The sequence below is a fragment of the Nerophis ophidion genome, linkage group LG28, assembly GCF_033978795.1.
Source record: "Nerophis ophidion isolate RoL-2023_Sa linkage group LG28, RoL_Noph_v1.0, whole genome shotgun sequence".
Classification (NCBI taxonomy): domain Eukaryota; kingdom Metazoa; phylum Chordata; class Actinopteri; order Syngnathiformes; family Syngnathidae; genus Nerophis; species Nerophis ophidion.
Genome location: NC_084638.1, coordinates 20,425,553 through 20,440,727, shown reverse-complemented (window position 1 = coordinate 20,440,727; position 15,175 = coordinate 20,425,553). Strand labels below are relative to the sequence as shown.

Here is a 15,175-nt window from a genome sequence, read left to right as displayed (position 1 = left end):
TGGGTTCCTGCTCATGTAGGAGTTGAGGGAAATGAGTTAGCTGATAGATACGCAAAACAAGCAACCACTAAAACAGAAGTAAATATGGAGATTAAGCACAGTAAAGAAGAAATGAAGAGCATAATTAAGATAGAACACAATAAAAAGTGGCAGGATAATTGGAATAAGGGAAAAAAAAGGTAGAGAGTTTTACAAAGTCCAGAGGAAAGTAGGTGTAATGAGAGGAGGGGGTAGAAATAGGAAAGAAGAAGACATTATTACTAGAATGAGATTAGGCCATACATATCTAAATAGTTCATTGACATTGACAGGAAACATACTACAGGACTGTGTGACTGTTGTCATCAGATAGAAAGTGTTGGCCATGTTTTAATACAATGTAGGAAATACAATAGAGAAAGGGAAATACTGGAAAGTAAGTTGGCGAAAGAAAATATTAGGTTAGAAGTGGAAGATATATTAGGATTGCATTCAGAACACATAGGATATAAAGCAATATAAACATATTTAAAAAACACTGGGTTAAATAAAAGAAAATTAAGTGGGGATCCATCTGGGTCCAGACTCCATTACAGTAGGTGGCGGTAATGCACTCCAGAAGGTTGCTTGCCAACTGCCATAAAAACAGAAGAAGAAGAAGCACATCGAAGGAGAAAGAAGTGAGCAAAACGCTAATAAGTCAGTCTTGATATTTGTTCTCCAGTTTGAAATATTTACGTCGTATAAAATTCATATTTGATTCTTTATTCAAGGATAAAGTCGTCTCGATGCGCTAGAAGCACTGTGCCGCTTCTCCTGCTATCTTTGCTTGTTAGTTAGCTTAGCTCGCTAGTTAGCTTAGCATGTTAGCTGCTAACAGAAGACACAGAAGTTATCAACACATCGCTTAGTAGAGATCAAGTGTGAGAGTAAAGTGTTGTGATTGTGTGAAAATGTCTACATTACAAATGTTGAGAGCGTTGGTGGATCAGCGACTAACTGCTGCCGTTGAAGAAATATTTGTAGTGTTAGAAAGAACGATAGCAGAATACGAGGCGGAACTTTCTAGAACAAAGGAGGAAAACTACCAACTACAGGACGCTGTTTTCAAGAAACATCAAGTTGTGTTACACAGAACACGTTTGTTTACTTCTTACTCTCACATCTATACTAACTTTATATTTCATTATTAACGCTTTTCTTGAATAGGAAGATGCTTTGTCTTGTGGGGATGATGCAATTCTTGGATTTAGATTCTTCATGAAAACGAGACAGTTTGAGGTTGATGTTCGTCTCAGTTTGTAACAATGTGTGATTGATTGATTGAAGGAGTTATGAGAAGTTTGCATAGGAAAGGGTACACTTTCATCACGGTACACATTCACTGCTACAAGAAAGCCATAGATGGTTTCAGTTGAAATATTTGTTTCACTCACACAGAACACAGTACTATGTAAAAAGTAGCATTTGAAGTGCAAAAATGCTGCTAGAAAATACAATTAAAAAAAACAAAAAGCTTTTTATATTTCCAGTTACAACCTGTAATGTATTTTGAAAGCAGCGTTGAAGGAAGTAAGGGATTTACACTCCTTTATGGCTATTGATTGGAAGACCCACATTTTGGTGGTCTGGCAGGCAAACAAATTAGAACCTTTTTTGGAGTGAAATCTGGGTTGAATGTGATGTGTACAACTACATCTGGTGTTAAAATGGTCAATATATTTTACATTTTGGAAGTATAGTCAGCTGCATGGGTATTTTAGTGGAATGGTGTATGTTATTGTATGGTATCAGATTGATACCTACATTTGTGGTATCATCCAAAACTAATGTAAAGTATGAAACAACAGAAGAATCAGTGATTATTACATTTTAACAGAAGTGTAGATAGCACATGTTAAAACAGAACATAAGCAGATATTACCAGTAAATGAACAAGTAGATTAATAATCAATTTTCTGCCACTTGCCCTTAATAATTTTGACAAAATGATAGAATATAAATGACACAAAATGTTACAGCATATGTCAACAGACTAAATTAGGAGCCTTTGTTTGCTTACAAAAAAAGGCTTCTTCTTAGTGTTTAGACTCTTGCCCTCAGGATGTACGTACACCCCTAGTAAAAGAAAGGCCTTAAACAACCGATACATAAGATCCTTTGTTCCCTCAGCTGTTGCTTTTATAAATGAGCTCCTTGAAGGCCTACTGAAACCCACTACTACCGACCACGCAGTCTGATAGTTTATATATCAATGATGAAATGTTAACATTGCAACACATGCCAATACGGCCTTTTTAGTTTACTAAATTGCAATTTTAAATTTCCCGGGAGTTTTTTCTTGAAAACGTCGCGTAATGATGATGTGTACGCTTGACGTCACGAGCTGTTAGGGAATATGAGCGCTGCGCACACACACAGCTAAAAGTCGTCTGCTTTAACCGCATAATTACACAGTATTTTGGAGATCTGTGTTGCTGAATCCTTTGCAATTTGTTCATTTAATATTGGAGAAGTCAAAGTAGAAAAACGGAGTTGGGAATCTTTACCCTTTAGCCACACACACGCAGTGATTCCTTGTTTAAAATTCACGGAGGTGAAACTTTACTATGGATCACAGCGAACATGGATCCCGACCGAATGTCAACCAGCAGGTTTCGGTGAGAAAATTGTGGTAAAAAGTCGCTTCTTACTGGAGATCAGCTGAGCTTGTGCCACCCATAAAGCTGCCGTCGACTTCCCTAAGACACTGCGCATCAAGAAACCCGTGGACGTACACCTCCGACTATCAGGTACTATTTAACTCACTAAAACACTAGCAACACAATAGAAAGATAATCCTCCCCCTTTTCTTTTACATAACAGTTGCTAAAACTTTTGTTCACTTCCTGTTCTCAATTTATTGACAATATACTCCATAAGTAATCACAATAAAAATAAATAATACTCGGTGAAGTAAGTTCCATTTCATATGGTGAGATGAGTAAGAGCATCTAGAAAATTAACAGATGGATGGATGAAATAAATTCAGAATGTTTATTATCATGGTTCTTCTTCTTTTTACTTTGTAAACACTTTAAGTTTGAAGAGTTTCTCGAAGTGGATCATATTTGTACATTGTTTGATTGCTTTGCTAAATCCATTCCATCATGTAATTCCACATCCTGATATACTGAAGGTCTGCAGTTTTCTATGTGCATACAAATGTTTTAAATTAAATTTTTCTCGAAGATTATATTTCTCCTCTTTTTTTTTTTTACTTACTCAGTGGCTTAGTGGTTAGAGTGTCCGCCCTGAGATGGGTAGGTTGTGAGTTCAAACCCCGGCCGAGTCATGCCAAAGACTATAAAAATGGGACCCATTACGTCCCTGCTTGGCACTCAGCATCAAGGGTTGGAATTGGGGGTTAAATCACCATAAATGATTCCCTGGCGCGGCACCTCTGCTGCTCACTGCTCCCCTCACTTCCCAGGGGGTGATCAATTGGATGGGTCAAATGCATATAACACATTTCACCACACCTAGTGTGTGTGTGACAATCATTGCTACTTTAACTTTAATTTAACTTTTGAGAGGAATTGTATATTCTTGGCCGACGGGTTATAGTTTTTTTTGTGTATAATTTGAGCTGTTTGCAAATTCCCCTATGTCGTGGAATTTCAGTATTTCCGATTCAATACATAAATCCTTCTTAGTGCCAAGGCAAATATAAGCTTTGGCTTCAGGCTATTCCTTTTTCCGTCATTCTTTTTCTTTTCTTTGTGTGTGTAAATGTGTATGATTGTTAAATATGTATAATCTGTACTGTTAAACTATTCACACAAAATGGTTGATGGTTGATTATATGACGGAAACAAACTTATTTCATTAAAAAAAACATATGGGACGCGGGTTGTCTTATCTTAATATATCTTTCTACATATATTAAGATTTCTATTTACAACATTAATAATATATACATACTATGCCAATTTAAAAAAAGGTAAGCTTTTAGTAAATTTGTTTTGGATTCTGTTTTTTGTAATTGGTTTTCAATCTTCATTATTTACTTCGTTATTTCAATATCTCTCTCTCTCTTTCTCTCTCTCTCATGTATATATATATATATATATATATATATATATATATATATGTGTGTGTGTGTGTGTGTGTGTGTGTGTGTGTACACATACATACATATACAGTATATATATGTATGTGTATATGTACAAACCCCGTTTCCATATGAGTTGGGAAATTGTGTTACGTGTAAATATAAACGGAATACAATGATGTGCAAATCCTTTTCAACCCATATTCAGTTGAATGCTCTACAAAGACAGCATATTTGATGTTCGAACTCATAAAGTTTTTTCTTTTTTTGCAAATAATAATTAACTTGGAATTTCATGGCTGCAACACGTGCCAAAGTAGTTGGGAAAGGGCATGTTCACCACTGTGTTACATCACCTTTTCTTTTAACAACACTCAATAAACGTTTGGGAACTGAGGAAACTAATTGTTGAAGCTTTTAAAGTGTAATTCTTTCCCATTCTTGTTCTATGTAGAGCTTCAGTCGTTCAACAGTCTGGGGTCTCTGTCATGCTTGTCCCTGACAGTTTTGGTCTATGTCTCAGTTTTTCCTCTGCGTTTGTCTTTAGTTCCTGTCAGTACTCTTATTTTGGTTCTGTTTCCTGTTTGTCTACCTGAGTGCTGTGTAGCCCTCAGCTGTGGCTGATTGGCACCTGGCCACACCTGGGATCAATCAGCCAGCCACTATTGAAGACCTGTTTTCTCCTCCAGTCAGGGCTGGATTATTGTCATGTCAATGTCATTTTCTACTTGTCATTCCTACTGGTCGTGTGAATGCAGCGTAGCGGTAAGCTATATTTGGTAGTTGTTTTGTAGCTTACTGTTTTTTGTTCCCTGCTTCCGATTAGTTTGTTCATAGCCCTTAGTTTGTTATATCTGCCCTTGTGCGTGCTTTTTGTTTGTACCCTTTGTTTGTTCTAGTTGTAGTATTTTATATTAAAATCATGTTTGCTCACTCCATTCCTGCCTCCATCTCTGCATCTTGGGGTTCGTCAACAAATAACTGTGAAAGACCACCACGCACTCCGGTGGGCCAGCAGCAGAGGGCACCACCACCACACACTCCGGTGGGCCACAGCTGAGGGCTACACAGCACTCAGGTAGACAAACAGGAAACAGAACCAAAATAAGAGTGCTGACAGGAACTAAAGACAAACGCGGTGGAAAAACTAAGACATAGACCAAAACTGTCAGGGACAAGCCTGACAGTCTCCTTCATAATGCTCCACACATTTTCCATGGGAGACAGGTCTGGACTGCAGGCGGGCCGTAAAGCCACCCGCATTCTTTTTTTACGAAGCCATGCTGTTGTAACATGTGCTGAATGTGGCTTGGCATTGTCTCGCTGAAATAAGCAGGGGCGTCCATGAAAAAGACAGCGCTTACATGGCAGCATATGATGTTCCAAAACCTGTATGTACCTTTCAGCATTAATGGTGCCTTCACAGGGGGTGGCTTTTGAACTTTGCGTCGATAACAGTCTGGATGGTTAATTTCCCCTTTGGTTTGGATGACACGATGTTGAATATTTCCAAAAACTATTTTCCACGTTGCATCAGTCCATATTAGATCATCTCGGGCCCAGAGAAGCCGGCGGTAAATCTAGATGTTGTTGATAAATGGCTTTCGCTTTGCATAGTAGAGCTTTAACTTGCACTTACAGATGTAGCGACCAACTGTATTAAGTGACAGTGGTTTTCTGAAGTGTTCCTGAGCCCATGTGGTGATATCCTTTAGAGATTGATGTCGGTTTTTGATACAGTGCCGTCTGAGGGATGGAAGGTCACGGACATTCAATGTTGGTTTCCGGCCATGCCGCTTACATGGAGTGATTTCTCTAGAATCGTTGAACCTTTTGATGATATTATGGAGCGCAGATGTTGAAATCCCTAAATTTCTTGCAATTACACTTTGAGAAACGTTGTTCTTAAACTGTTTGACTATTTGCTCACACAGCTGTGGACAAAGGGGTGTACCTCGCCCCATCGTTTCTTGTGAAAGACTGAGCATTCTTTGGGAAGCTGTTTTTATACCCAATCATGGCACCCACCGGTTCCCAATTAGCCTGCACACCTGTGGGATGTTCCAAATAAGTGTTTGATGAGCATTCCTCAACTCTATCAGTATTTATTGACACCTTCCCCAACTTCTTTGTCACATGTTGCTGGCATCAAATTCAAAAGTTAATGATTATTTGCACAAAAAAAAACAAAAACGTTATTAGTTTGAACATCGAATATGTTGTCTGTGTAGCATATTCAACTGAATATGGGTTGAAAATTATTTGCAAATCATTGTATTCTGTTTATATTTACATCTAACACTATTTTCAAACTCATATGGAAACAGGCTTTTTATATGTAAACATTTTTTTTTTAAATTAATTTTGGCCAAAGGGGGCACATTTCAATTTCTTACATACACTTGTTATTACGTATGTTGATCATAAGGGAAGCACTTAATATTTTTACACACATTTGTTATTTTATATTTTGACCAGAAGGAGAGCACTTTTAAAACCGACACAATCAATTTGAAAAATTCCTCCTTTTCTGGACCACCCTAATTTTGATAGATTTCACCACCAGTTGTGCAAATGAGACATTCTCTATTAGATGCAATGGTTTTCCGTATTGGGACCATGATGTATGTCCTAACTTGTTCACACCTCATATGAAAGCTGCATTTCCTTGTTGGTGTCTCAAGAAGGGTATAAATACAAGAACAAATAAATGAATGCATACAGTGTAGTGTTGTAAGGTGTCCCCAGCTAAATGACAGATAGTTAACAGCATTGGACCCTCACTGGGTCCATGTGTACATTCTCAGTTACATTAACATGGATATTATACATGTGGGCCAATAGATAGAAATGCTGTTAAATGTAACTTTGATGTGGCAAGCTACTTTTGCAGTGTAGCGTGTAGTGTAGTTTGCTACAATTCTCTGAGGATAGCTTACCTTAATTTAATTGAGAGTAACTTGTAGCTTAGCTTACTACATTTTCCAGGTAGCATGCCCATCACTGTCTCTTTGGCCTAGCTCACATGTGAATAGTTTGAATACTGCAAACTTCAATACAGTAACACCTCATTTGTGTTTTATGTTCTGCAGACGTCCAGCAGGTGTCAGCAGAGAGTCATGAAGAGATTCCCTCCAAGCAGCAGGAGTGGAGCTCCAGTGTGGGACAGAAGGAGCTACAGGCCACTTCCCACATTAAAGAGGAAGAGGAGGAACTGTGGGAGCAGCTTCAAAGGTTGGAGGAGGCTAATGATGAAGATGAAGCTCAGTCCTTACAGCTTCAACATAGTCAAAGTGAGGAGAACAGAGGGGCGGAGCTTGTAAGTCAACACATCACAGAAGCTGATGGAGAGCATTGTGAAGATATAAAGTCACAACCAGACAGCCTCTTTGCTCCACTGTCAGACATGGACCACATGATGTCAGACTCTTCTGATCACAGTGACCACATCCAAAAATCTTTGGAGAGGAAAAATGACTCTAAAGGTGATACGAGACATCACACTAACAACAAAAACTTTGACTGCTCTGAATGTGGGAAATCATTTAGAAAGAGGAGTAATTTTACAGTACACATGAGAATACACACTGGAGAGAAACCTTTTACTTGCTCTGTTTGTAAGAAAAGTTTCTCCAAAAAGCAACACATGACCACACACATGAGAACACACACTGGAGAGAAACCTTTTCCTTGCTCTGTTTGTAAGAAGAGTTTCTCCATGAAGCTTGACATGACCACATACATGAGAACACATACTGGAGAGAAACCTTTTACTTGATCTGTTTGTAAGAATAGTTTCTCCAGAAAGCAACACATGACCAGACACATGAGAACACACACTGGAGAGAAACATGTTCCTTGCTCTGTTTGTAAGAAGAGTTTCTCCAGAAAGCAACACATGACCACACACATGAGAACACACACTGGAGAGAAACCGTTTAGTTGCACTGTGTGTGTTAAAAGGTTCAGGTTTAAGAATCAGGTCAGTGAGCAAAAGTGTGTAACAGTCATGGAAGCTGCAAGGATTTAAAAACACTTAAACGGTGTTTGTGCTGAATATACTTAAAAAAAACCCAGCATGTTTAATATGAAATTATATTTTATATTGTATGTAGTGCTTCTCATCTTCTACTGTTATATGTAGTCCTGGAATCACTTCTAATGTTGTGTGCATTTATTGAATATCATATATGTAGCTACTATTTTATTTTATTTTCTACTTGTTAAAGAGAGGACATCTTATTATTTACTCTTGGGTTTTTTTTTCACACATTTTCTTCCATTGCATTTTTATTGATGTTATTATCCAATTAAAAGTATGAATGAATACAGTTGTTAACAAAATGTGGACTCTGGTAGAATAGCAGCATTGTTACATCATGGATGTTAAAGGCCTACTGAAAGCCACTACTACCGACCACGCAGTCTGATAGTTTATATATCAATGATGAAATATTAACATTGCAACACATGCCAATACGGCCGGTTTGGTTTACTAAATTGCAATTTTAAATTTCCCGCAGAGTTCCTTGTTGAAAACGTCGTGGAATGATGATGCGTATGATAACATGTGTTAGTGACGTCTCGGGTTGTAGCGGACATATTAGCCCAGCACCACTTACGGCTAAAAGTCGTCTCCTTTCATCGCATAACTACATAGTAATTTGGACATCTGTGTTGCTGAATCTTTTGCAATTTGTTCAATTAATAATGGAGACTATAAAGAAGAATGCTGTTGGTGGAAAGTGGTGGATTGCAGCTGCCTTGAGTACCGAAACACAGCCGTTTTTTTCTTTGTTTGTTGTGAAGCTTTAACACAGAGCGGTCAAGCGAACACGTTTCTCTACGTCAACCAGCAAGTTTTTGGATGGGAAAATTGTGATATTAAGTCTGCTCTCCTCCTGTAGCTGTCAAAAAGGCGGCTGTGATCTTGGCTCCTCGGCTTCTCTTAGAGACGCTGGCGTTCACCGCAGCCGTCTGACTTTGAGGTATGACTTTATAATCTTACTAAATTACTATTAACACAATAAGCAGATAAGGGATTTTCCATAATTATCCTAGTAAATGTGTCTAATTACATCTGAAACGGTCCCACTGCCGCTGCCCGGAGCTGTCGATTTTATTTATTTATTTTTATTTTTTTTTAGTTCTTCACTCTAACTTTCCTTATCCACGAATCTTTCATCCTCACTCAAATTAATGGGTAAATTGTCGCTTTCACGGTCCGAATAGCTTTTGCGGTTGGACGCTATGATTATAAACAATGCGAGGAGCCCTACAACCCGTGACGTCACGTGCACATCGTCTGCTACTTCCGGTAAAGGCAAGGCTTTTTTATTAGCGACCAAAAGTTGCAAACTTTATCGTCGATGCTCTCTACTAAATCCTTTCAGCAAAAATCATGGACGCCCCTGCTTATTTCAGCAAGACAATGCCAAGCCATGTGTTACAACAGCGTGGTTTCATAGTAAAAGAGTGTGGGTACTTTCCTGGCCCGCCTCCAGTCCAGACCTGTCTCCCATCGAAAATGTGTGACGCATTATGAAGCGTAATATACGACAGCAGAGACCCCGGACTGTTGAACAACTGAAGCTCTGTATATAACAAGAATGGGAAATAATTCCACTTTCAAAGCTTCAACAATTAGTTTCCTCAGTTCCCAAACGTTTATTGAGTGTTGTTAAAAGAAAAGGTGATGTAACACAGTGGTGAACATGCCCTTTCCCAACTACTTTGGCATGTGTTGCAGCCATGAAATTCTAAGTTAATTATTATTGCAACATATTGGAAAACCACCATCGCAGACCTCAGTTCTCAGACATTGTTGCATTCATTGAGCAACAGGTGAAAATTGTCCCTGACCCAGTCTTTGGAGACATTCAGAATACACCACAGAGTACAGGAAGTAAACCCGTGACAGGAATAAAATCACAAGGTAAACCCAATTTCCAAGGTAGCATTTTCTCCACGACCATTAATATCAAAACTCCTGAAGCAGGAAAACAAACCAGATTCAAACCTGCTCCAAAACAAAGTGCATCTGCTCGTACCACAAACTCCTGTGTTTGCTGCTCTAAGAATCACGCTCTTGACCAGTGTCCTCAGTTGGAGGAGAAGACCCACAGGGAGAAGATAACTTTCATAACACAGAAAGGAATCTGTTTTGGGTGTCTTCATGTTGGACATCTTAGCAGGCATTGTGACAAGCGCTTGACCTGCAACATATGCAAGCAAAACCATCCAAGTCTGCTTCATATTGGTCCAAAGGAAAGAGCAAACAACATACATGCAAACCAAAATAAGGCAAGGGAACAATCTGTGATTAATGCACAAGTATCTGTACAAACATGTGGACAAACGGGGGCTGGTAACAGAAATGGAATTCTGTCAATTCTGCCTGTATGGATAAAATCCAACAAAGGACACACGGTCATACAAACTTATGCATTCCTGGATCCGGGCAGTACAGATAGATTTTGTTCTGAAAGCTTGATGACAAAGCTCAACTTGAAAGGAAGAAAAACTATTATCAATCTCCTAACCATGGGCCCCAAAACATCAGTTTCCAGTTACATGCTGACAGACTTAAAGATTTCAAGCCTCACTGGACAACAGTTCTACAACCTTCCCGAGGTCTACACCCAAAAAACGATGCCCGTAACTAGAAACCACCTCATCAATGAAGAGGAGTTGGCTAAATGGCCATACTTGGATGGCGTCACTCTTCCTCGTAATCAAGCCTAAGCAAATCTCTTTATTGGAACCAATGCATCTAAACTGCTTGAACCCTGGGAAGTGGTCAACAGTCGTGGAAATGGACCTTATGCCATTAAGACCCTATTGGGATGAGTCATTAATGGCCTTCCTGATCAAAGTAAGAAGAGGCGTAAGATTGGCTGCTACACGACTACTGTCAACAGGATCTCCATAACAAAGCTGGAGGAGCTGCTGCACAATCAATACCAACATGATTTTAACGACCGGTCAACAGAAGACAAAGAAGACATTTCTAGAGATGACATGAAGTTCATGAAGGTCATGACTGATACGTGCAAACTAAAAGATATAAACTATATTTTGGAACTGCCCTTTTAAAAGGAAGGATGATGTATCGCTTCCCAACAATCAGGGCGTTGCTAGGCAACGCATAGTTGGTCGGAAAAGGAGATTTAGGAAAGATGAAAGATTTCAAACATCTGATGTCACAGAATGGCGGTAAATCACCACTCAAAATCCTGCAGACAAAGCCTCAAGAGGAGTTAAAGTGGACGAGTTACTGACTCACAAAAGATGAGTAAAAGGCCCTGAGTTTCTGAAGAAACAGAGGAAGAGTGGCCAGCTGATATCTTGGAGTATGGGATTGCAGCAGAGGACCCTGAAGTAAAAAAGGATCTCAGCACCAATGCAGTGATTGATACTCCAAGTGCTTCTTACCAACTGATCACTTACTTCTTCGATTGGAAACGGTTGAAGAGGTCAATTGCCTGGATCCTGAAAATAAGGACTCAACTGGAGATGAGACAAAGGAGGAAACTACTAAGTGATGACAAAGTGGATCAGGAAATGATGTGCATTAAAGCTGCACTGAAACACCAAAGTCAAAGATGATTATCATTTGTTTATATTTTTGGCTCCATTGTTATTATTTTGAATCGTGCACGAGGAACGACGCAAGCTCTGCTCATGTCTATGGTAAGAGCCGACTAATTACCACAATTTTCTCACCGAAACCTGCCGGTTGACATGTGTTAGGGAACCATGTTCGCTTGACTGCTCTGTTCCATAGTAAAGCTTCACTGTCATCTTTCGGGGATGTAAACAAGGAAACAAGGAAGCACCTGCTGTGTTTGTCCTACTAAAGGCAGCCGCAATACACCGCTTCCCACCTACATCTTTCTTCTTTGACGTCTCCATTATTAATTGAACAAATTGCAAATGATTCAGCAACACAGATGTCCAGAATACTGTGTAATTATGCGATTAAAGCAGACAACTTATAGCTGGTATCGGGGCTGGAACAACATGTCCGCTACAATCCGTAACGTCACACGCACTCGTCATCATACGCATCATCATACCGTGACGTTTTCAACAGGATATTTCGCGCAAAATTTAAAATTGCAATTTAGTAAACTAAAAAGGCCGTATTGGCACGTGTTGCAATGTTAATATTTCATCATTGATATATAAACTATTAGACTGCGTGGTCCGTAGTAGTGGGTTTTTGTAGGTATGCATTATTTCCAACGGCCGCTGGGTGGCAGCAGAGGATCCATGTTTTACCTGAAGAAACATTTGACTTGTGACCTTTCCACATTATTTCTCTCATCTTTACTGCTGGAGTTCAGCTCACTGAGGATGTAAGCTCCATTTTGGTATTTTAATTACCTTTAATTATTCATAAACAGGCTTAAAACAAACCATTATTTTCATTACTGCCTCATTTGTTTTCACTCTCTACTAATTAAAACTATTCTAGCATGAAAACATTCAGGATGTTCATACACACAATATTACACATATCCAAACGTACACCTTTATTATAGCATTAATATAATATATTATTACATTTAATATTTTCATGTTTTTAACAGTGCTGAACATTTTTATTTCCCCTTGGGGATTAATAAAGTTTTTCTGATTCTGATAATTACATCGCTCTCATAAAGCCTTCAAAGCTGAATATGTTTTTTACCATAGCTCAGCTTCACAATGTTGGAATATTGACTGCTGACATTAACATTCTTCTATTGTTTGGAATAGTACACGCTACTCTTTTTCTTTGCTCAAATGAACAGGATGAAAGTGTCTTTAATTGTCACTACTGAGTGTAATTATGTATATAATAATCTTCATTACCGGTGGATTTAACCCTCATTTTATTTTTTCCAGAGAGAACTTGTCCATAAAAAGATGGCTGCACATCAATAAACTGTCATTAAACATCGATAAAACTAAATATAACAGATTTGGAGACTGTAAAAATGTAAAACACAAATTATGATGGATAATATTGAAATGAAAAGAGTAAAGGTAATCACATTTTTGATGATGAAGTAAACTGGACACTACATGTAAGTCATAAAAAAATTATTAAAAAAATGGAGTGCAATACTATCTAGAATAAAATACATACTTACAAATATTAACTACAATTATTGTACCCAACTTCAGTTGAAGCCTACATTGTTTATTGCATAAAGGTCTGGGGACATACATATAAAACAATCACACAACAATATTCATATTACACAGGAAAGTAATAAAGACGATTAATAGAATGGATTATTGACAAGCAACACATTATTCATAAAGTCACACATTTTTAAAGTAAATGTTTTTGTATAAATGCAACTGCTCAAATGATGTAAAGTAAATATTAATATGCTTCCAGAAGATGTTTCAGATGTGAACCAGTAAATATGAACTAAGAGGGATTTATGTGTACTCAAAAGCAAAGGTATGAACTCATGTAAAACAAAGATGTACATCATGTAAAGGAGTTCTTAAATGGAATTATCTACAATTAGAAAATAAATATGTAACACTTCATTATTTCAAAAACATATACAAAACCCTATTCTGAAAAAGTATAAGAGTGAATTATGAATATCTACACATACAATGTTAATTGTATGTAACATATTTTATGTACTGTTTATTTTCACTCTTTCAGTCAAATTGTTGTGTTCATTTTAAAGTACACAAATGTGTATATTAACTCATGTACTTCACTGAAATAAAAGCACTAATCTAAAGTGTCTAATCTATAAATGTTAGAATCATTATAACAAGATTGTGTTAAACAACAGTGATGTCACACATGTTATATGTGCTGATGTTGTTAGAAAGCCAAAATTAAAGTCTTAACAGTTTATTTCAAATCCTGCAGTTTCATTTGCTGCTGCTGTTCTCACCAGCACACTTGTGTTTCTTACACTGGTACTTAGAAGAGAATCTTTCACCACACACACTGCAACTCAACACTTTCTCTCCTGTGTGTTTTCTCATGTGTACTTTAATAGATTGTCGGTGACGAAAGCTTTTGTTGCAGCTCGAACAGGAGTATGGTTTTTCACCAGAGTGCGTTCTCATGTGTGATTTTAATTGCTGTTTTTCTATATAACTTTTACCACATACTGAACAAATAAAAGGTTTTTCTCCAGTGTGTATTCTCATATGTGCTTTGAAACTGTGCTTTTGAGTAAAATCTTTACCGCAGATTAAACATAAAAAAGGTTTTTCTCCAGTGTGTGTTCTCATGTGTACTTTTAAACTTTGATTTATTGCAAAACTTTTATCACATTCTGAGCAGGAAAATGGTTTTTCTCCAGTGTGTATTCTCATGTGTATTTTCAAATCATGCCTGTGAGTAAAATCTTTACTGCAGTTTGAACACGCAAAAGGTTTTTTTCCTGTGTGTATTCTCAAGTGTGTTTTCAAATGGTGCTTTTGAGTAAAATCTTTACCGCAGATTGAACATAAAAAAGGTTTTTCTCCAGTGTGTGTTCTCACGTGTAATTTCAGCATGTGCTTTAGTCTAAAATATCTACCACATTCTGAGCAGGAAAAAGGTTTTTCTCCGGTGTGTGTACTCATGTGCCTTTTCAGATTACTACGGTCTTTAAAAGTTTTATCGCAGTAAGAACATGTGAAGTGAGTGTTGTCAGTGGGACATGTCTTATCATCTTTAGAATCTTCATCATCAGTGTCAGGAGAGTGTGACGTTGTGTCCTCACTATCTGATGGTGGAGCTAAGAGCTTGTCTGCTTGTGATCCTCCACAGTGGTCTCCATCAGCTTCTGTTGTCATGTGTTGTGTTGAGCTGCTGCTTGGAGGCTCCCCCCCTCCCCTCTCCTCACATTCACCTTTGACCTCATCATCTTCACTCTTCACACTGATGAGATGTCTCTTGTCTTCCTCTATGAAGTGGGGGGGCAGCCGCTGTTTTTCTTCATCTTTAAAGTGGGGGGGCTGTGGCTCCTTTTCTTTCACATGGAAGTGCTGTGACCTCTTTTGCTCCATACTGGTTGGCCCCTCCTGCTGCTCAGGTGGATGATATTTTTCACAGACGTCTGCAGGACACAAGAAGTCAACCACATA

The 15,175-nt window shown here is 38.2% G+C and overlaps 2 protein-coding genes across 8 annotated transcripts in view; one reads left to right on the top strand and one right to left on the bottom strand.

The window, feature by feature from the left end:
- Positions 1 to 15,175, bottom strand: part of LOC133545409 (gastrula zinc finger protein XlCGF57.1-like) — a 53,191-nt gene that overhangs the window by 28,607 nt on the left and 9,409 nt on the right. Inside the window, exon 3 of one of the 4 annotated variants that reach the window (XM_061890972.1) lies at positions 13,247 to 15,147. The exons of the other annotated variants lie outside the window; for them this stretch is intronic. Coding sequence (XP_061746956.1) covers positions 13,967 to 15,147 — 1,181 coding nt within the window. The 3' untranslated portion in view covers positions 13,247 to 13,966. Of the gene's footprint in view, positions 1 to 13,246; positions 15,148 to 15,175 lie in introns of those variants that run through there. 4 annotated transcript variants of the gene reach the window in all.
- Positions 583 to 8,399, top strand: LOC133545502 (zinc finger protein 33A-like). Of its 4 annotated transcripts, none has more exons than XR_009804848.1 (3): positions 609 to 659; positions 2,600 to 2,771; positions 7,165 to 8,399. XR_009804848.1 is itself a non-coding variant. In XM_061891160.1 (2 exons), the coding sequence occupies exons 1-2, from the start codon at positions 4,825 to 4,827 to the stop codon at positions 7,848 to 7,850; spliced, it is 699 nt and encodes a 232-aa protein (XP_061747144.1). In that variant the 5' UTR covers positions 4,771 to 4,824; the 3' UTR covers positions 7,851 to 8,399. The 4 variants fall into 4 exon arrangements, 1 of the variants encoding a protein (XP_061747144.1); XR_009804849.1 differs by having other exon boundaries at positions 628 to 678; XR_009804850.1 differs by lacking the exon at positions 2,600 to 2,771 and having other exon boundaries at positions 583 to 659.